Source organism: Eulemur rufifrons, chromosome 7 (assembly GCF_041146395.1).
Source record: "Eulemur rufifrons isolate Redbay chromosome 7, OSU_ERuf_1, whole genome shotgun sequence".
Classification (NCBI taxonomy): Eukaryota; Metazoa; Chordata; class Mammalia; order Primates; family Lemuridae; genus Eulemur; species Eulemur rufifrons.
Window position 1 is genome coordinate 253,931,413 of NC_090989.1, and position 22,239 is coordinate 253,953,651.

The 22,239-nt window shown below is 46.0% G+C and overlaps 1 protein-coding gene across 1 annotated transcript; it reads left to right on the forward strand.

Annotated features, from left to right (window-relative positions):
* The first annotated feature begins 2,716 nt into the window (after nucleotides 1-2,716).
* Nucleotides 2,717-22,212, forward strand: POLR1E (RNA polymerase I subunit E). The gene is made up of 12 exons (XM_069474448.1): nucleotides 2,717-2,860; nucleotides 3,409-3,512; nucleotides 5,014-5,090; nucleotides 6,367-6,452; nucleotides 9,226-9,284; nucleotides 10,421-10,565; nucleotides 12,944-13,051; nucleotides 13,654-13,750; nucleotides 16,121-16,254; nucleotides 17,471-17,552; nucleotides 18,348-18,479; nucleotides 19,976-22,212. Exons 1-12 carry the CDS (start codon nucleotides 2,737-2,739, stop codon nucleotides 20,133-20,135), a joined length of 1,308 nt encoding a protein of 435 aa, XP_069330549.1. The 5' UTR covers nucleotides 2,717-2,736; the 3' UTR covers nucleotides 20,136-22,212.
* Nucleotides 22,213-22,239: the final 27 nt, after the last annotated feature.

The following is a 22,239-nucleotide window of genomic DNA, read 5'->3' on the forward strand; positions in this document are numbered from 1 at the left end:
CACACTTTGTGTAGCAAGGCCATACAATGTGTCCCTATACCATGAGGGGCCAAGACACTTCTGTCAAGAACTATACTTGGCTCCATGTAGCTACTGCTGTCTTTGTCACCCCTTAACTTTGATTTAACTGTTCATATTTTCATTCAATCAGTCAACATTTACAGAGTCTAGTATGTGTAAGCCATATGTCAGTTGATTTTAACCAACATTACTAAGCATCTTTAGTTCTAGTCCCTGTGCTAGGCTTCCAAGATCAGTGACGATTCATGCCCATTCCTTGTCCTGTCACTCATTCACTCCACATTTTTTGAGGGTCTACTATGTGCAGGCACTGTTCCCAGCAGTGAACAAAACAAACATAAATCTGTTTGTTTATTGTTTAACCCCAACATTGTTTGTTGTTAACCCCAATTAAGTTTATAAAAGATCAATGGGGGAGACAGACAAATAATCACACAATTAAGCTCTTTTTCTTCTTCCTTTTCCCTTTCTGAACAATTCAACCCAAAAGTCATTAGGTGGAGTCAAGTAAAGTAGCTTTCCAATCACAGGAAGAGCTATGACAGCTAATGCAACACATGATTCTTTTTTTTTTTTGTCGAGACAGAGTCTCACTCTCTTGCCTGGGCTAGAGTGCCATGGCATCAGCCTAGCTTACAGCAACCTCAAACCCCTGGGCTCAAGCGATTCTTCTGCCTCAGCCTCCCAGGTAGCTGGGACTATAGGCACGTGCCACCATGCCCAGCTAATTTTTTCTGTTTTTAGTTATTTGGCTAATTTCTTTCTATTTATAGTAGAGACGGGATCTCGCTCTTGCTCAGGCTGGTCTCAAACTCCTGAGCTCAAGCGATCCACCCGCCTGGGCCTCCCAGAGTGCTAGGATTACAGGCGTGAGTCACTGTGCCCGGCCCAACACATGATTCTTGACAGGATCTTTTTGCTATAAAAACATTATTGGAGGCCCAGCACTGCTCACGCCTGTAATCCTAGCATTTTGGCAGGCCAAGGCAGGAGGATCACTTGAGCCCAGGAGTTCGAGACCAGCCTGAGCAAGAGCAAAGCTGTCTCTACAAAATAATAGAAAAATTAGCCAGGTGTGGTGGTTTGTGGCTGTAGTCCCAGCTCCTCAGGAGGCTGAGGCAGGAGGATTGCTTGAGCCCAGGAGTTTGAGGTTGCAGTGAGCTATGATGAGGCCAAGGCATTCTAGCCTGGGCAAGAGTGAGATCCTGCCTCAAAAAAAAAAAAAAAAGAAAAGAAGAAAAAAAGAAAAGAAAAGAAAAGAAAGAAAGAACAAACCCAAACATTGGATGTGAGGGTGATCTCGCTGCAACATCTGTCACCCCACTATTGACGGCCAGGGTTGAATCGCTTCCTCCCTCACCCCATGTGCGTCCCTCCCGAAGCTGCGCGCTCACTCGCTCACTCGGTGGAAGAGGGCCACATTCCCGATAGAGGAGGAGTGTTCTTCGGTCAAGGGTATATGAGTAGCTGTGCTCCCCTGCTAGCACCTCCAAATACGCTCTCAAAACCCCAAACATTATTGGGACAATTGGTGAACTTAAATAGGGTGTGAGGAATAGGGTGTGAGGATTATATGGTAGTAATATATCAATGTTAATTTTCTGATTCTGATGGCTGTATTGTAGTTATTTAGGGAATGTTCTTATCTGTAGGAAGTACTACAGTCTTCAGGGGTGATGGCTTATCAGGTTGACAACTTACTCTAAACGGTTCATGGCAAAAAATGTTCTTTGCACTGTACTTACAAGTTTCTGTAAATTTGATATTGGGTAATTAGAAGTGTGACAAGTACTAAGAAAAAGGGGCCTGCAGATGTTCGGAGCATCTCGGGTGTTGGGGTCAGGGAAGGGATGGGGAAGGGAAAGCGATTTGGAGAACAGAGATGAGTCAACCCCGAGTTCTCGCCTTTCATCTATATGCCCTTTTGATGAGACAAAAGGTGTCCCGGAAGGCTTGCTTTTTCCCTCCTCCTGCTCTTAACTTCCCGTACAGAAGAAGAGTTGAATCCTCAGGAACAAAGGGACATGTCTACCAGCTAGGACTCCCCGCTTTTCGTCCACTCCAGAACCCCTGCCCAGATGCTCTGCGTTTGGTGGGCTTCTCCTCCTGGTCCATCCTCTCAGGGTGGATTGAGCCACAGGTTTGTGCAGCCTCAGCCCCAGGAGGGACCATGGCGGGGAGCTGTTTGCGGGGCTGTGGACAAAGTTGGATTTAGAGCGGGATGTACAGGTGTGTGCGTGGGAGGCCCTAGGAAGGGGCGGCTCCCCGCCAGGTGCCACATTTAGTTGGGGCTCAAGGAGTTCTTGTCCGAGGATTCTAAATTTGAACTCGGCTTTTCAGGTGTTGGGAAGATATATTTGTCACGGTGGGAGAGAGAGACGATACTCTGTCTAGACCGAGCTGAGCGGGAAGAAGGCCCACACCAAGTTTAGGCAGGACCCCTTAAGGACTTGGCTCTCTAGACGCACCAAACCGGTAAAGGGCGGGCGAGCGTTGGGCCAATCAGGCGCTGCGCCTCAGAGGGGCCCGCCAGGGAGAGGTGTGGCGCCGAGTGGGCGGAGACCGCGCCTGTCCGCGAGGAAGGGCGGGGATGCGCGCCCCGGGGCGTGGGGGGCGGAGCCGTGCGTCTCTGCGCACTTTGGGCGGTGCCGGGCGAGACCACGCCCCTTCCGGCTTGAAGCCGTACAGGCTTCCCGCGTGTTATCGAGTGCGGTAATGGCTGCGGCTGTGTTAACTCTAGGGATTGGCGGCCAGACAGGCGAGATGGCGGCAGAGGTGTTGCCGAGTGCCAGGTGGCTGTATTGTGGGGAGCCCGAAGAGAGCCAGAGAGCTGTACTGGGTAAAGACTGCGGAGCTGGGGCAGAGTTCCCCGTAACCCTCTCCTCTTCCGTCTCCGTACCTTTGCTGTCCTCTCGCCCTCAGCTAGGTCCGCTCCCCAGCTGGGCCAGCACCCCCTCTAGTGTCCTCCACTACCTTCGGCTCGGCCAGGGCTCGCCTGTCATATCGCCATCTTTCTGTCACTACCTCCCAGCTGGATGAGGACATCTCAGTCACCTCTTCCCCAAGGCTGTGTCCAGGACCCTGTCATGCCCTCACCACCAGGCCTCCTACCTGCCCCATTTCGCTCTGTGTCTCTAGGTCTGGATCAGGCCTTCTCTGTCAGCCTCATTCCGCCCCCTTCCGTCATTCCCTCCTGTCACAGCCCCTCCTCAGGGCTGCCCCCTTCACCACCACCTCTCCATCCCCTCTTCCCAGTGGGCTCAGGACCCTTTAAGTCAAGACCTGAGTTTCCTTGTCATCTGCATTCCAACAATCAGTCCTGTTACTCCCCACCATACACTGTGGGTTCCTCTGCCCTCATCTCATTCTTGGCCTGCACTCTTACAGTCCAGTTCTCCAATGGAAAGCTGCAGAATCCAGGCAACATGCGCTTTACCTTATACAAGAGCAGTGACTCCACAAACCCCAGAAAGAGGAATCAGCGGATCCTGGTAAGTGCTGCAGTTGCCAGTTGCTTCCACTCTGCGGGTCTCAGGAGGCCCCTTGGGTGTGGGTGGATGTGGGAGAGAGTGAGTAGACCAAAAGGGAGTAAATAGGGAATAGCAAATGGGACTTTGAGGCCCAGCAGCTTGGGGCATGGGTACAGGGCTCCATCCCGGTTTAGTACTTTTGGTGAAGTGATGACCTGTTATTCATTTATTTTTTCTTTTTTTTTTTGAGACAGAGTCTCACTTTGTTGCCCAGGCTAGAGTGAGTGCCGTGGCGTCAGCCTAGCTCACAGCAACCTCAAACTCCTGGGCTCAAGCGATCCTCCTGCCTCAGCCTCCCGAGTAGCTGGGACTACAGGCATGCGCCACCATGCCGGGCTAATTTTTATATATATATATATATATATATATTTTTTTTTTTTTTAGTTGTCCATATAATTTCTTTCTATTTTTGGTAGAGACGGGGTCTCGCTCTTGCTCAGGCTGGTCTCGAACTCCTGACCTTGAGCGATCCACCCGCCTCGGCCTCCCAGAGTGCTAGGATTACAGGCGTGAGCCACCGCGCCCGGTCCATTTATTTTTTCAACAAGCATCTATCGAATACCCACTGAACCCGTGCAGTAAGCTGCTAGGGAAACAGCCAAATCAGACCTGGCCCCACTCAGGGAGTTCATACTCCAGAGCAGGGTTTCTCAACCTCAGCACTAATGGCATTTTGGGCCAGATAATTCTTTCTTGTGGGTGGCAGTCCTGTGCATCACAGGATAGTTAGCAGCATCCCTGGCCTCTACCCGCTAGATGCCAGTGGCAGTGGCGTGGATTTCCTTGGATTGAGAAACTACTCTAGAGAGGAGAGAACTGGCCATGAGGGACACTTACACGGTAGACAGAGGTCAGAGGCCAAGTGATGGAAGTATAGGGCAGAATGAGCTCAGTAGGAGGAGAGGGCTCTGCTTACTGGAATGCCATCCTTGGGGAGGGTGCGTTGGGCTGAGCCCTGAAGGATGGAGGGAGGGTTTGATGATGAGGTTTGGTGTTCCAAGTAAAGAGTAGATGGGAAAGACAAACACAGGGAAGCAGGAAGCTTGGCTGTGACTGGGGAGTCAATCAGCCATTTCCATTGTCCTGGGAGTATATACAGAACAACTGTGGGAGAAGTGGGCCAAGAGGATTGCTTGCAGAATCACTTTGTTGCATACCTCTAAGTGCCGAAGGCCAGGGCCGCTCTCTCAAGTCCTGTGATGCAACTCCTTCAAGAACTTACCTGTACCAGTTAGAAGCCAGCACCATCTGAGGCTTCCCTTTCTAAAGCCCTCTTGCCCTTCTTCCAGAGATACCCCAGATTGTCTTAGAGATAATGGGGCTGGACCATTTTCCAGAAGTTCTCTAGTTCTAATCCACTGTAGTTCTGGATTCTAAAGCTTCTGTGATATAGAAAAGAGAGACGATGCTTATACCTTTCAGTGCTGGTTGTAAATGAAGTTTCCTCCTGTCTACATTTTAGGCAGCTGAAACAGACAGACTTTCCTATGTGGGAAACAATTTTGGGACTGAAGCCCTCAAATGCAACACTCTGTGCAGGTAATGGTGGGGGGACAGTGGGATGGGTGATGGGCAGGGGCATGATGGCAGCACTGGCACTGCTGCTTTCGGTCTATTTTAGGGGCAGTGGGATTAATCTAGGGAGGGTTAGTAGGTCTCTGGGTTCCTAGATTCCAGGGCTCTTACCCCAGCCTGTAGACATTCCTGGAAGGGAAAGGTGATTTATATTTGTTGAATTTCCTAAAAACCTCATTTGTTTGCAAGCTTCTTTATTTACAACTATCTTATTCCAGAAGGCAGCTTTCTCCACTAGTTAGGAATGTGTGAACAGTAGGTCAAAGCTTGCCTGAAGTTTGCCTTGGAACTAACTACAAGAAAAGAATTTGGTAGTGTCGAAGGCTCTGGGCTGGGGAAGAGAAGCCTGGGGTTTCCATCCAGCTGTGCTGCTGATTGACTGAGTGACTTTGGGCAACTGCCCGTCACTGACCCTGGGTCTACTCCTCTGCACAATGAAGACTGTCCAGCCTGAACTATCTGTAACTCTCAGGGACTATTATCACTGCACTCCCCTCACAAAGATGCTCTAGTTCAGATTGGTCTTCTCTCTATTTGCTTGTATTTGCCTGCATAAAATGTATGTGTACACTAGATTCTGGTGTAATTCTAAATTCTTTTTTTTTTTTTTTGAGACAGAGTCTCACTCTGTTGCCCAGGCTAGAGTGCCATGGCCTCAGCCTAGCTCACAGCAACCGCAAACTCCTGGGCTTAAGTGATCCTTCTGCCTCAGCCTCCCAAGTAGCTGGGATTATAGGCATGCACCACCATGCCCGGCTAATTTTTTTTTTCTATATATTTTTAGTTGTTCAGCTAATTTCTTACTATTTTTAGTAGAGATGGCGTCCCACTCTTGCTCAGGCTGGTCTCGAACTCCTGACCTTGACCTATCCACCCGCCTCGGCCTCCCAGAGTGCTAGGATTACAGGCGTGAGCCACCACGCCTGGCCAATTTTAAATTCTTAGACCCCAAAGAGGTTTCTCATTACAGTACAGCAGTGAGTCCAAATGTGATCAGCTACCAGAATGACTTGGTAGCTTTTTTTTCCAGAACCACCTGCTGTCCCCTCCCCTCCTTTTCTCTTTCTATGCATGGAATCGCTGCTGTAGGGGATTATTGTTACCCATGAGCAAGCAATGCATTCGTCAGGTATGTTGGGGAAGAAAGAAGGTTGAGAACTTTTAAAGAGGAAAAAGGAAGTTGTATAAAGTATACTTTTGAATAATCTATCATCACTGCTATTATTCCTTCTTTATTCAGGCACTTTGTAGGAATTTTGAACAAGACCTCTGGCCAAATGGAAGTATATGATGCTGAATTGTTCAACATGCAGCCACTGTTTTCAGGTAGGTCCCAGTCATGAAAGCTGACAGAAACTGCATATTTTGAGTTTGCAGGATGAGTTGGTTTGAGTTTTAGATTCGTAAAATACATGCTGTAGTTGTTTTTAAATGAATGCCTTTCTGTTAGTTTCATTTTGTTTCATTTCTTTTCTTTTCTGGAAAAAGTTTTAGAGTTTATTTTATTTAGCAAACATTTATTGATGACCTGTTATTGGACCAGGTACCAATCTAGGGGCTGAGGATGTCGCGCAGTAAGACAGACAGACAGACACAGATCTTGTCCCCACAGTGTTTATTGACTTGAGATCAGAAACTCACCTTAGTTAAAGCAAGATGAGCAATGATAAGAGCAGAATATTAGAGCTGTGGTCCCCAATCCCTGGGCCTCAGACTGTTACTGGTCAGTGACCTGTTAGGAACTGGGCCACACAGCAGGAGGTGAGCCACAGATGAGCCAGTGAAACTTCATCTGTATTTGCAGCTGCTCTCCATTGCCCACCATCCCTCCCACCCCAATCTGTGGAAAAATTGTCTTCCATGAAACCTGTCCCTGGTGCCAAAAAGGTTAGGGACCGCTGTTTTAGACGGTATGTGTGATGTAAAATTCTTCTCCATCAAAGGCTTTTCTTAATTCTTTTTTTTTTTTTTTTTTGTAGAGATGAGGTCTCAGCTCTTGCTCAGGCTAGTCTTGACCTCAACTGAACCTCCTGCCTTGGCCTCCCAGAGTGCTAGGATTACAGGCTTCTTAATTCTTAACTGTTGTAGTTGGAGTAGAGGTTTTAGAATTTCTGGTAGGTGAAGGAAATTGCTTATAGGTTAGATAGTAACTTTCATGTTGATGAAAAGTCTCTACACTAATTTGGGGAAGGTCTATTTTTTCCCTAATGCCGTGGAAAAAGTTGCATTGCTTCTTTGCTTTGTCATCTTAGAATGCTCAGGGCTAGGGTGAGATCTTCTTACCTGATAAATAAGAGGGTCAGACTCAAGAGGTTCCTGTTCCCTAAATCTCAAAACTTGAATCCTTATGGTGCCCTTAAGTACTAAGAACGATGGCAGGGGAGGGTGTAGGTAGGGAAGGATCATTAGGATTGTTATGGATTTGCCTGAAATCTTCAGAGGTGTTAGTTCCAATTTTATTCCCTCAAAGCAGTGGTTCCAACTCTTTCAAAAATCTGATAAGGACCTGGATCTACTTCCCGGAAACATACATAATACATAAAAACATATATGAGATTTTACACATAATTGTAAAAGGCCCTTTAGTCCTGATACCCATTTGTGAATTTCCTGGGGAACCATAGGCTTAGAGCCTTTGGTTAAGAATGTCCTTCCTGCTTTGCAAACAAATAGAACTACCTTTTTTTTTTTTTTTAAAGGGACAGAGTCTCGCTCTGTAACCCAGGCTGGAGTGCGGTGATCATAGCTCACCACAGCCTTGAACTCCTGGGCTTGAGCAATCCTCTGCCTAAGCCTCCCCAGTAGCTAGGACCATAGACATGTGCCACCACGGCTGGTTAATTTCTTTATTTTTTGTAGAGATTGGGTCTTGTTATGTTGCCCAGGCTGGTCTCAAACTCCTGGCCTCAAGCCATCCTCCCACCTTGGCCTCCCAAAGTGCTGGGATTACAGGCATGAGCCACCACACCTAGCTAACTACATTTAAATCATCCTCCAAATGTTCTTCTAAATTCCAAGGAGGCAAGGAAAATTGTTTATTTGTTGATTAAACACGTTGTTTTTATATGTGAATAATTTATAAATATTGGTTTATTCTAGCTAGGATACCCACACACATAGCATTTATATTGGGTCCTTACTGTGTGCTGGTCGCTGTTCTAAGCACTTCGATGCACTGCATCACATACTTCACACAGCAGCCTTCTGGAGTAGGCACTGATACTCCTTTCTTACCAGTGATGAAACTGGCACAGAGGTTAGATGACTCTGTTGACAGATGTCTGAGATAACTCAGGTGAGGCCACTCCAGAGCTTGTGCTCTTGTCCACTAGATTATACTGTCCCTTATTTGAGTACATTATGGAGGATTGGAGAGCATCATGTAAGTAATACATACCTCATATTTATGGCTACTTTTAGGTCTTTTAACAGGACAGCAAAACTATTTACTGGAAGGAGCCAAGGACTTGGTTTCTAATCCTATCTCTGCCACTGTCTGGTAAACTGACTTGGGGCAAGTCATTTCACCTGGAGGCCTCATTTTTTTTTATTTGTAAAATGAAGAGGTTGGACCACATGACCCCTTTATTTGACTTCCTAATCTATTCTCCAAATTCTTTGATTATATAAAAAAGCTACATACTAAATGTTCATGGCTGGGTGTGGTATCTCATGCCTATAATCCTAACACTTTGGAAGGCTGAGGCGGGAGGATCGCTTGAGCCCAGGAGTTCAATACCAGCCTGGGCAGCATAGCAAGACCCCGTCTCTACAGAAAAATTAAAAATTAGGTAGGTGTAGTGGTACTCATCTGTAGTCCCAGCTACTCGTGAGGCTGAGGCAGGAGGATGGCTTGAGCCCGGGAGGTTGAGGTTACAGTGAGATATGATGATAACCACTGTACTCTAGCCTGGTTGTACTCTGTCTCCAAGGAAAAAAAATGTTTACAATATACATTCATATTAGGCTCAGGGAAATGCTATAGCAAAGAAATCTATTTTTCTTAGATTAACTGTTAAACAAATATTAAATACTATTAGTATTTATAGGCCTTACAGTTTACTTTTTCCTTTCTCTCTGTTTTTGTGTGTTTTGATAGATGAATCAATTGAGAGTGAACTGACACTAGAGAGCCAGACCAGAAGTTACAGAGAAAAGGTGAGTGTGACCGAACTAAGATGTGGGACCTTGAGCAAGTTCCTTTTGGGCCTTGGGTTTCTCTATCAGTAAAAGGGGCTTATTGAACTCCGGGGTCTCCCTGGCTGTTCCTGGCACATTTGGCGTGTGGTTCTCTGGACAATTTGTGCCTGCAGGGTCTTCCTTGGTCTCACAGAGAGCAGTTCTGGCCCTGTCAAGGGCAGCCAAATGCAGCTCTGTGCCAATGTTTGGTATCTGTCCTCTGGGCTGATAAAGGTGTAGCATAACACTTGTTTTTAGGACTTAGTTTGTTTCAGAAAATATTGGTTGTAGCCTGAAAACTTTCACACTAAAACAAAGTAAACTTTAGGATTTTTTTTTTTTTTTTTTTTTTTGAGACAGAGTCTTGCTCTGTTGCCCCAGCTAGAGTGTGGTGGCACCATCATAGCTCATTACAGCCTCAAACTCCTGGGCTCAAGTGATTCTCGTGCCTCAGCCTCCTGAGTAGCTGGGACCATAGGCATGTGCCACCACCCCTGGCTAATTTTTCTATTTTTTTGTAGAGACAGGGTTTCGCTCTTGCTCAGGCTGGTCTTAAATCCCTGCACTCAAGTGATCCTCCCACCTTGGCCTCCCAGAGTGCTAGGATTATAGGGATGAGCCACCATGCCTGGCCAAACTTTAGGATTTTTAATGCAGAAGTTTCCTACAAAGGTCAGCTCACCCCAGGATGGCAAATTGATGGAACCTCTGGTGCTGCTGGAGCACTGTATTGAGAAGGGGTGTGAGGCTACCTCCAGCTTTGGGGGAAGGAGCAAGTGATCTCTTATGGGTGTCTGTTATGGGTGTAGGATCGGAGAATGCTAACCTGTGGGCCACAGATTTACCAGCCCTGATTCTAATGAAGTCTTTTCATTTTGCTGATGATGCTGTTTATTTGTACATAGCTCTTTATAGTTTACAACGTAAGTACTTCAAATCTGTTAGTAACTTCTGATGCTCACAACATGCCTATGAAGTGATGAGCTATGACTCTGCCTTATTTATAGGTGAGGTGTTGATGGTTCAAGGATGTTGGGAGTTTTTCTCTTGTTGCACAGCTAGGAGTAGCAGTGCCGCCACTCTGTCCCTAGTAACCAGATTTGTCTCTTGCACAGATGGATTCTTGTATTGAAGCCTTTGGAACCACCAAACAGAAGCGAGCGCTGAACTCCAGGAGAATGAACAGAGTTGGCAATGAATCTTTGAATCGTGCAGTAGCTAAGGCCGCAGAGAATATCATTGATACAAAGGGTGTAACTGGTAAGCAATTAGAACTTGGGCTTTCCAACTGCCCATACGACAGCTTTCTCTTCTCTTGGGATCTTTTATCCACCCCACAGGTGGGATGGTGGGAGTTAGGGCTGAATTCCTTCTTGCCTCTTGCTAAAGGCCTTCTCAGGCACAGGCTCTGGAAGTGGAAAGAAACACCTGATATGGCCCTGCCCTCAGCTTACAGCTGAGTAGAGGACACAGGCAAGGAACAGACATGTGCATGCTGTGTTCTGGGTGCCAGGCTTATATCCTGCAGGGCACAGGGGAGGGAGAAGGCCTCAAGTCTCTCTTTGTGAGTCACAGGGAGACTTTGGTCAAAAAGGCTGATGTACTGATGACGGAACAGGCCTCCAGAGGTGGCGTTTTACACTGGGGTTTGTGGATCTTTTTCTGGTCTTCAGCACCTTCAGTATTTAATTGTGTTATTTAAAAATGTATTTATTGTTCAAATACATTATAGGATCATAAGAGAAAGTTTATATAAGAGCAGTTTTTCTATTAAGAATGGAATTCTAGTAATTTTTAGAAAATCTTTCCACACCCTATGATTATATAAATATTTTCCTGTGTTTTCTTTTAGTACTTTTCACAATTTTATTTTTTTACATTTAAATCTTAACTCAGTGAATTTTTTTTTGTTTGTTTGTTTTTGGCATACCGTACAGATCTAATGTTTACCCTCAAGGCTCTGTCATCCAATAAATCTACTTTTATATTTTCCAAATAATGAGCCAATTGTCCCCAACTCCATTCTTTCCTTTTTTAAAAGGTGATTTTAAAAAAATCATCTTTATCATTTCACTGCATTCTTAAAACACTTAGTTGTGTTCCGTTCTATTGTTCTGACTGGCTGTTCCTGTAGCAGCACAAGGCTCTTTCGATTACAGTCGCCTTATAAGCTGGTTTAGCATCTGATAGGGCAGATTTGTTCTCCACCTTCATTTTTATTTTTCAAAACTGTATTGGCTGTTTAACATGCTTTTTCAGGTGATCTTTTTTTTTTTTTTTTTTTTTTTGAGACAGAGTCTCACTCTGTTGCCCAGGCTAGAGTGAGTGCCGTGGCGTCAGCCTAGCTCACAGCAACCTCAAACTCCTGAGCTCAAGGGATCCTCCTGTCTCAGCCTCCCGAGTAGCTGGGACTACAGGCATGTGCCACCATGCCCGGCTAGTTTTTTCTATATATATTTTTAGCTGTCTATATAATTTCTTTCTATTTTTAGTAGAGATGGGGTCTCGCTCTTGCTCAGGCTGGTCTCGAACTCCTGAGCTCAAACGATCCGCCCACCTCGGCCTCCCAGACTGCTAGGATTACAGGCGTGAGCCACCGCACCCGGCCTCAGGTGATCTTAAAAATTATTTTGTCAAGTTCTCTCAAAAATCTAATTTGGGCTGGGCGTGGTGGCCCACGCCTGTAATCCTAGCACTCTGGGAGGCCGAGGTGGGAGGATTGCTCAAGGTCAGGAGTTCAAGACCAGCCTGAGCAAGAGTGAGACCCCATCTCTACTAAAAATAGAAAGAAATTAGCTGGACAACTAAAAATATATAGAAAAAAATTAGCCGGGCATGGTAGCGCATGCCTGTAGTCCCAGCTACACAGGAGGCTGAGGCAGAAGGATTGCTTGAGCCCAGGAGTTTGAGGTTGCTGTGAGCTAGGCTGATGCCACGGCACGCTAGCCCGGGCAACAGAGCAAGACTCTGTCTCAAAAAAAAAAAAAAAATCCAGTTGGGATTTATATGGGGAGAATCAGCATCTTTACAATTGTGTTTTCCTCTCCAGAAAGGTGGAAGTAGATCTCTTCATTTAATCAAAGACATACTTTAAATTAAAAAAACATTAAGTTTATTCTCAGGTATTAAAGGACATTTAAAAAGAAAAATAATTCATATTCCTATCATTCTACTAGTCCACCTTAGAATTTTTCTGTTTTCTTTTTCATCCTTGTCTATATGCATATTTCTTACATGGTTATTCTTATAGGACAGTTACAATTTTATATTCTGAGGGTTTTCTTATTCATAATATCTGGCAAAATTTTCTAGAAGTTAAGCTATTAAGGGCTATTTTGAATATCCCTAATGTTTGGCTTCTCTCATATTGTATTGTAAATGTTTATTAGCATATCTGTCTCTCCCAACTACTGCAAGTTACTTGAGGGGAGCCATGCACCTCCTTTGGGGCTTGGTTAGTGTTTGCATCATGAGTGAACATGGTGACCCTGGAGCCTGATGGGGAGGTTGTGTCACTTTGGCAGAAGCATCAGACTTGGGATTTCTGGACCATTTATGGTCTTGTCTGCACAGACTACGGAGTGTATTGGGGAACGTGAAACAGTGATACTGACACTAATTTTTCCTGTATTGAAAAGCGCTGGTCAATGATGCCACCCACAATGACTCGCAAGATGACTCTCTCTGTCTTCCTCACTGCTATGCTGATGCAGCCAAGCCTGAAGATGTGTATAAGTTTGAAGATCGTATCCTTCCTGCTGTAGAAAAGCTGCCTGATTTCACAAGTTGGGATGTTTGCACATGAATGGCATAGCCAGGCTCTCCGAAGGGTGCGTGTGGCCCTGTGACATTCACAAAAGCTACATCGAAACCTTTGCGGTTGCCCCAGTTCTATTGCCAGAAGATCAACTAGGCTTCCTCACTAGCTGATTGACCCATTCTTTAGCAAAATGGCAAATGTCTGCAGCTTGGACCTGGGGGGTCACTCTCCACAAATAGTCTTAGCATGACCTTGGAGTTGGCCGATGTCCAAAGTCGGGCAGACCACTCTTGTAAAAGGAATGGTTGGAGCTTAGAATTTCACTACTTGTTGGGTCTGGTCAGATGGAAAATGCCTGCAGTGGCTTTGTGATAAGAAAGGGAAGGCAGAAATGCCAAGGCAGAGAACCAGCTCTGGGCTGGGAGTCTCAAAACTGAGTCCCCAGCTCTGCCCTGGTATGATCTGCCCTGTGTGATCTTCCCCTTTCTGAGCCTCAGTTTTCCTGTATCTAAATGGGGCCACTGCAAGACAATCTAGCTAGTTGGCTGTTTACATTTTGCTTGGGTTGTGTTCTTGACCTGTAACTAGTGCTTTCCCCTGTGGAGTATAAAGCTCTTCAGAGCCCATCTGAAGCTTTCAGGAATGTCACATCAGAAGAGATATTGAAGATGATTGAAGAGAACAGGTACCCCTACTTGGGCAGATGGGGAGTCTGGGAAATGATGTTGGACATAATAATAGACACTGAGCAGGACCTTTGCGTGTCAGTCAGCGAAGAGCTATGTCTGTTCAGCATTCGAGCATGAAGGACCTAGTGCTTTCTTGAATGTTGGGGCTTCCACGAGCTGTGGGTGGCATTCAAGAGAGAGAGTTGGCATCTGAGTGCAACTGGACAGAAGGTGGTGAGGGCTTGTAGTCTGGGGGTGGGACCCAGAGCTGGCCCGTGTCCTCCAGTATCATGCTGATGCTGATTGTCACTGGCCAGGCTGAAATGCTGGCCTGGGAATGGTGTCCGTGGAAGTGATGGTTTCTCTGTGATGATATGCTACGTGAGCTTTTCTAAAGTTAAATTTATGTATTTTACATAGTTCAGAGATTATTTCCTCTACCCTGCTTTTGCCTTTTTTTTTTTTTTTTTTTTTTTTTTTTGAGACAGGGTCTTGCTCTGTTGCCCTGGCTAGAGTGCAGTGGTGTCATCATACATAGCCCACTGCAATCTCAAACTCCTGGGCTGTAGCAACCCTCCTGCCTCAGCTTCCTGAGTAGCTGGGACTACAGGTGTGTGCCACGATGTCTGGCTCCTTTTTCTGTATTTAGTAGAGACAGGGTCTTGCTCTTGCTCAGGCTGGTCTCGAACTCCTGAGCTCAGATCATCCTGCCTCGGCCTCCCAGAGTGCTAGGATTGCAGGCGTGAGCCACCGCGCCTGGCCCCCTTTTGCCATAAAACAGCTTTTCTTTTATGATGATGCAAGATTTTTGCTTTTGAGTTTTTTCTTTTTATCATTTCATCTTGAGAAAATAAAGAGTTTTCAACCCTACATTGGTTCCTCCAATTTTTGTTGTGAAGTTTTACTGGTCAGTGAAATCTAAAGCCACTTGGAAAGTGCTTTTTTTTTTTCTCCTTCAGAGATCCATTTCTAAAAAAGAGCTCATTACTAGTTCTTAGTTGTCTCTATGCAATTGTGACTCAGGGGCAGATGCAGGAATGAGCTCTGGGCTGAGGGTCTGAGAACTGAGTCCCTGAGCTCTGCCCTGAAATGCTGCAGGATCTTCCCCATCTGTAAAATGAGGCTGCTTTGAGATGGTCTTGAATAGCTTTTTATTTCTGCAAGTCCAGGATCTTGTTAGTAAAAGAACAGCAAACATTGATTGAGCTCTTACTTCATGCCAAGCAGTGTACTTGCTTGCGTTATCTCTGGTTTTGTTTTTTTTTTTTGAGACAATGTCTTGCTCTGTTGCTGAGGCCAGAGTACAGTGGCCTGATCATAACTCACTGCAGCCTTAAACTCCTGGGCTCAAGCCATCCCCCTACCTCAGCCTCCCCAAGTAGCTGGGACTATAGGCTCATGCCACCATGCCCGACTAATTTCTTTTTAAATTTTTCGTAGAGATGGGGTTTTGCTGTATTGCCCAGGCTGGTCTGGAACTCCTGGCCTCAAGCAATCCTCCTGCCTTGGCCTTCCAAAGTGTTGGGATTACAGGAATGAGCCATAGCGTCCAGCTTGCGTTGTTTCTTTTTTTTGAGACAGAGTCTTACTCTGTTGCCCAGGCTAGAGTGCCGTGGCGTCACCCTAGCTCACAGCAACCTCAAACTCCTAGGCTCAAGCAATCCTTCTGCCTCAGCCTCCTGAGTAGCTGGGACTGTAGGCATGCGCCACTGTGCCCAGCTGATTTTTTCTATATATTTTGAGTTGTCCAGCTAATTTCTTTCTATTTTTTAGTAAAGACAGTAAAGTCTTGCTCTTGCTCAGGCTGCTCTTGAAGTCCTGAGCTCAAATGATCCTCCCACCTCGGCCTCCCAGAGTGCTAGGATTACAGGCGTGAGCCACTGCGCCTGGCCCATTGACTCTTTTAATTCAGAAAAAATCCTCAGGAGGAGAGTACCTCTATTATCATAGGCCCCAATTTATAGGTGAAGAAACCAGGGCACAGAGGTGTGGAGAAACTTGCCCAAGCCATTAGATGGCAGATAAGGGATTCAACCCAGGCAGTCTGACTCCAGAGCCTATACTCCTGACCACTAAACCAGGGGCCAGCAAACTATAGCCTGTGTGCCAAGTCTGGCCTGCTGCCTGCAAGTAAAGTGTAAATCAAGTTTTATTGGAACACAACCCTATTCTCTTACTTAAATAGTATCTATGGCTGCTTTTGCACTAAACAGCGGAGTTGAGTAGTTGCAACAGAGGTTACATGACCCACAAAGCCTAAAATATTTACTCTCTAGCCCTTGGCTGATGGTTCCTCGTGTTGTAAGGAGTGTGCACCCCTGGGTGCCTGCTGTTCTCGTGAGCTGTCTTTCCCGGACACGTGGCTCCTTTTCCCTTTCTTCTTTCAGCCACTGCTCGTTTGTCATAGAAGCGTTGAAGTCTTTGCCATCAAATGAGGAGAGCCGAGACCGGCAGGCCCGATGCATATGGTTTCTGGACACCCTCATCAAATTTCGAGCTCAGAGAGTGATTAAGCGGAAAAGTAAGCCCATGGTAGACATTTTATTCTAGTTATTTCCAGCCCTTTATTTGTTTATAATTCTTAGATCAGCTTTCATGAGAGAAGAGAATTGATGTGTCTAAGTTTTTAACCGTCTAACAGTGAGATTCCTATTGGTATTCTTTTTTCTCTGGAACTGTTTTCTCATCTGAACATGGGGACAGTTGGATTATATGATTGCTCAGGGCCATTCCAGAGATAATGACAGTCACTACTTCTTTTCTGCATTAGGCAAAGTATAGTATCAAGGTCAAATCAAATGAAAACTGTTAGAGAGACTATTAGAACAAACATATGTTTATGTATATATATTTTTTTATATATATATATATATGTATCTCATGGAGGCTTGTGGCATGTTTGTGTTTGTCAGCTTAGTTCTGACTAACAGAGGAAAGAGTCAGTTTCTGATAGTTACCCCAGTATCGCCTGTAGCTAGGGCCATTTGTGGCTGCCACCAACACACACACACCCAGAGTTGGAACCCAGCAGGAGATATCTGTGGTTTTAGGCACAAGGTGTATTCAGTAATTGTTACTGTGATTGGGCTCCCAAGAGATTATATTCATATTTTTCAGTATGGTTATGTATTGCTTAATGACAGGGATATGCACTGTTAGCGTGGACTTACACAAACCCGGATGGTACAGCCTACTACACACCTAAGCTATATAGCATAACCTGTCACTCCTAGGCCACAGACCTGCAGAGCATGTTACTTTACCGATGGTAAGGAAGTATTTGTGTATCTAACCATGTCTAAACATAGAAAGAGTACAGTCAAAATATGGTGTTATAATCTTTTGGGACCACCATCGTATATGAGGTCTGATGTTGACTGAAACGGCACATGTCTGCTTACACGTTTAAATCTCCCTTTCTCCCTGGGCTTTCTGCACAATTTATTTGTTTTCTAACATCTTAGTAATTCTGTGTCCTTGGCCTCATTTGAGTGTTTTTTCTTTCCTGTTGCTGCCCCATCACAAATGTCTCTCTGCATCTGTGATCTGCAGGCTGAAACACACCTGAGCATATTTTCATTTTGAAGCAGCTGTTTTGTTTCATGGGCCCCTGCTTCTCCGACCACCTGGTTCAGTTCATTACAGCGGCCTGGCTGTTGGCCTCTTCTCCCAGCTCATGGTTGAGGTGTGGCTGAGGGTTTTGAGACAAATTGATGAAACTCAGCTTTCTGTTGTAGGTGCCCTGGGACCTGGAGTTCCACACGTCATCAACACCAAACTGCTGAAGCAGTTCACCTGCTTGACTAACAACAATGGCAGGTAGGGGGGTGGTTTCTGGGGGTTCTGCCTGTGAAGGAGAAGCAGGTGGTGGGTGGGAGTGAAGAGTAGGGGCTTGGATTCAATTCCATGTCCTCAGAGATGTGGTGCTGAAGAGATCACTGTCTTTGGAAGAAGCTCTGGGTCCAGCAAGTTTAGGAAACACTATATAATACATACTCTGTCCCCCCTTGGAAAATTCACACTATCTTTTGGGAATATGAGAGGCTCTGAGATGTCCTGCAATTAGATTTGATTCACTTCACATGCTTCTTTCTAGGAGCCCTTCCTGATGGCCCACAGAACTAGTGTTCTGTGGAAAGCAGCATTGTGGGAAAGGGCAGGCCAGGGTGATGACTTTGGGGAAAGACCCCAAGCAGTGCCCTGGGCTTCCTTTCTGCCATTTGCTTGGAGTCTGTTTTCTGCTCCTGACTGCTGAGAATAATCGTCAGCAGCTGAGTTTGGGATGACTTTTCCCGGCAGCCCTGCTGGGCAGGCAGCAACAGGCTCAGAGGGCCCTCACCAATGCGAAGCTCTGACGGTGCTCGGGGAGAGTGTAGGTGGAGCTTTCTCTATCCCACTTGGAGGGAAACACTGGAATTAGCACACTGCTGTACTGTGTGTGAGACTTGGGTACCTTGGAAGGGACAAAGAATGTTGCCCAAATTCCTTTTCCTTTCCCCAAGTTGGGAAGACATTGAGTACATATGAGAATAGGCTTGGATGTTTTTATTTTACTTTGGGGGAAATTTTTTGGGGTTTAATTTTGTTTCTCCTTTACTGCCACTGATTTTGCAGTTTACGGAACTTAATTTCGGATTCTATGAAGGCGAAGATTACTGCATATGTGATCATACTTGCTTTGCACATAAACAACTTCCAGATTGACCTGACAGTGTTACAGAGGGACCTGAAGCTCAGTGAGAGAAGGTGAGCACAGCAGAATAAAAAGAAATACACCATGGTGCCTTGGTGTATTTCTAGTACCATGGGGATGTTTAACACATTAACTGCCATGTGAGTTGTATTTAACTCATGATTTTGAGTCTTGAGCCCTTGGCCTCGTGAAGAAGTTTTTCATTAAATTAGAAAGGATCATTTTGTTTTTGAAGTTTTTATTCTATTTTCATAATAAAACACCGTGGCCCCAAGGAAAAAAATTTTTTTCTAGTGTGGCAGTCAATGTGTCAATATGGGAAAAACTTGGGACCAGAGGACGATTTTCAATGAATGAATCATTGGATGAAGGAGCAACTAGATATTACTGAGCACCGTCTCTTTGCTAGGCTCAGTGCTAAACTATGTCATATCGTCTCAATGATTTACCTAAAAAACAGTTGAATAATCTGAGGTTCAGAAAAATAAGTGACTTCCTCAAGTCACACAACCAAGAGGGGAGTCGCTGGGCTTCAGACCTGAGCCTTTCCATAGCATTTCATTCCTGAATAATTGAGCAGCCTCCATTCTCTGAATTGCTGGCACTGGGGAGAGGGATTCTGTATGGTTCTCAGGGCTGGAACGTAGGGGTGGAAGTTATAGGAGAGCCCAACTTCAGCTTAATGAGAAGAGCTTTCTCAGAATCAGATGGAAGGACGTGTCAGGGGAGGTGTTCAAGGCAAGGCAGAGCCACTCTTTAGCAGAGATGTCACGTTTGAGCTCCTCTGACCAGATAGGAAGAGCTGGTAGAGATAAATGACCTTTCTGCCTCCTCCTAGCCTTGCAGAGAGATTCAGACAGCAGCGGGCAGAGCTTCCCAGGAACCTGAACTGTGGGGTCGGGTCGCCTTTGTCAGTGTTTTCGGGGCATCTGACATCCAAGGACCCAGATGATGTTCTAAGAAAACCTGTGAAAACACCTCCCAGGGGTGGAGAACCTGTGGCCTCAGGACTACATGGGGCCTTCTAGGTCCTTAAGTGCAGCCTTTTGCCTGAATCCAGATTTTACAGAACGAATCCCAAGGGATTCGTTCTGTGAAGTCTGGATTCAGTTGAGGAGCTGCACTTGGGGGATTGTTCTCAGTGCTGTCTACAAACAGCATTCCCACAGGCAGTGAGGTTGAAAAATAAAAGAGAACAGGTACTCACAACCTGTCAAATTCTATCAAGTGCTCAATCCTGGTTGCTTTTATAGTTTGGTTATAGGAGGTAAAGAAAGTTATTCATAGGGGTCTAGATACCCTGGTTTTCTATCACCTATACGGATATTTTCTAACGACAACACATGAAAATGAAATGGTCTGACAGCCCTCGGGATGGGGGTGGGAGATCCCGCCTGCCTCTCTGCCGGAGGCTTTGCTCCTTCCGGCTGCATTTGGGATTCTGTCTTCAAGGCTGGGAGCACGAATGTGCTGTTCCCTCCTACCAAACCTCCCTGAATGGCCACATTGAGGTGTCTCTCTTCATTTGTTCTGTTTGTTTCCTCCTTAGGATGATGGAGATAGCAAAAGCCATGAGGCTAAAGATCTCTAAAAAAAGGGTGTCTCTGGCTGCTGGTGGGGAAGAGGATCACAAACTGGGCACTCTGTCCATCCCGCTGCCTCCAGCACAGACGTCGGACCGCCAGTCAAAGCGGAGAAGAATTACCTAGATACGTGCTTTTCAGAGAGCATTTTGACCACATCATAGCCACTGGTTCTGTTTATTTCCATTTTTATTTTTAAAAAGGAAGGAAAAAAGAAGCCTTGCTTTGGCACAGGTATGAAGCCAGAAGCCAGCATCCCAGTCATGGCTGTCTTACACAGAAATAGAAAGTGACAGCCAAGTTGGACTTCATCTCCCTTCTTTGGTGTTGCAGTGAAATGTTTCTCATGTTGGTTCACATGTGTGGGGATTTGGGAGGGCGGGGCCTGGGGAAGCTGGAGTCAAAAGATCTCACCAGGCTGAACCCTGAGTCCAATCTGATGGATGATGGTTTGTAAAGAGAAATTTGAAGTGCTGTGCTTGGGTCTGCGAGGGCCAGGGGACTGCATGGTGAGGAGGATCTCACCCGGCAGGGCTGGAAAAGGAGGCTTCAGGCTTTATCAGTAGCTGACTGTGGGTCACCAGTGTGATGGGGTTGCCACAACACGCTGACTTACAGCCTGCTGTGATAATGTGAAGCCAAGTCAAAGGAGGGAAGTGATGACCCCACTGTCTCTTGAGGCCACATAGAGGGCAGGGGTCAGCTTGGAAAGCCACACTTTGAGGAGGATGCATCATTCAGGGTTCAGTGCAGAAAACAATTGCTCTAGGTGTCTTAAGAAGAAAGGAGTTTAGTACACTGATAAAGTGCTATCAAATTTTTAGAAGGGCCGGAGGACTGGGAATGAGGTTACCTCTGGAACTGCTGAATTCAAGAGCACACTGCTGGGGTTGCCACTGGTACCAAGAAGCCACTTCTGCCCCACAGCTGCTTCTCGAATTCATGAAGCTGGAGACTCCACCCTGGAGTGCTGAGTTCAGCCACCCATGCCTCTAGTACCTACCGTGTCCACCCCCTTGCTTGTTAGAACGAGCAGCCAAAAGATCAGGAAGCCAGCCTCGTCGTTTCCTTCCGTGAGTGTATACATAGGAGCCTGGTTTGCATCTAGAATTCTAGCAGCAAGGGAGTCTTGGAAATAAGTTTCAGCTCTCCAGGCTCTAGTTACGGGAGGTGAATGGATGTACCTGCCACTGGGGAGATAGAACAGCCTGTGTCCAGGTGAGTGCTATACAGACCGGAATGTGACAGGAAGGCTTAGGTACATGGCCCAGGCTCTGTCTCTGATCTCCAGGGCTCTTCTGAGGCAGTGGGGACAGCTGTGATCTGTGGTACTCTGCGTCTGGGAGGCCGGATCAGTGAAGGGAGACGGCCCAGCTCCCTGAAAACTGACAGGAAGAAGTTTCACACAGCTGGGCCGTCTGTTAGGGAGTCACAGTGGAAATGAGTCGTGGATGAGCTTTGGGACAGGTGGTTCTTACTGTCTTTGAGCTCTGGGATGTTGTTACCAGAGCCACTTCTGTGGCAAGACTGCCTAAAATGTGTTTTTGCCATGCTTCTATCTCCATTGATCCCTGACCCTGGGTAGGGGACATGTGCAGCTTATTGCTTTGTCTCCCTCCAGCCGAGGTGTGAGCGGGAAATCTACATGCCTCTTGTTTTTCTTTATCTAAGCTATTGTGAAAATCAAGTATGTGACTCCACGTCAGGAAAAACTATTAATACCTTTCTGTGAGAAAAGGACTGCTAAATGCACCTGCAGGGTAGACCATGTTTTCATGAATACTTTTTAGATTCTGATGAGTTGATATGTTGAGGCTTAATTTCTGGGACTGTTTGGCCCTCAGCGTTTGACTGGGCCCCTCTGAACAACCTCTGTCGTAGTGGGGACCTCTGTCCTGGCCTGTCTTCAGTCACCTGCACAGACTGCTAATATTGATAGGGAAAGTCTAGGATGGCAGATAAATATTTGTCCTGGGTGACAGCAGGTGTATCTCACTAAAATGCAGGAGATGCAGTCCCAGAGGTTGACTGAAAGCAAATTTCTATACATTGAGGTTTGTGAAAGGCTGAAATGAGTTTGAGATAAGTTTGGCAGGCTCAAATGAGGGTGCTTGTTCAGCCTGACATATTAAGTGGGCATTGTCTGTTGAATGAGTCACAGTACGTGCTTCCCTTACTTGGCAAGGTTATTAGGCAATAAATAATGGAATAATGAAATTGTACTAGGTTT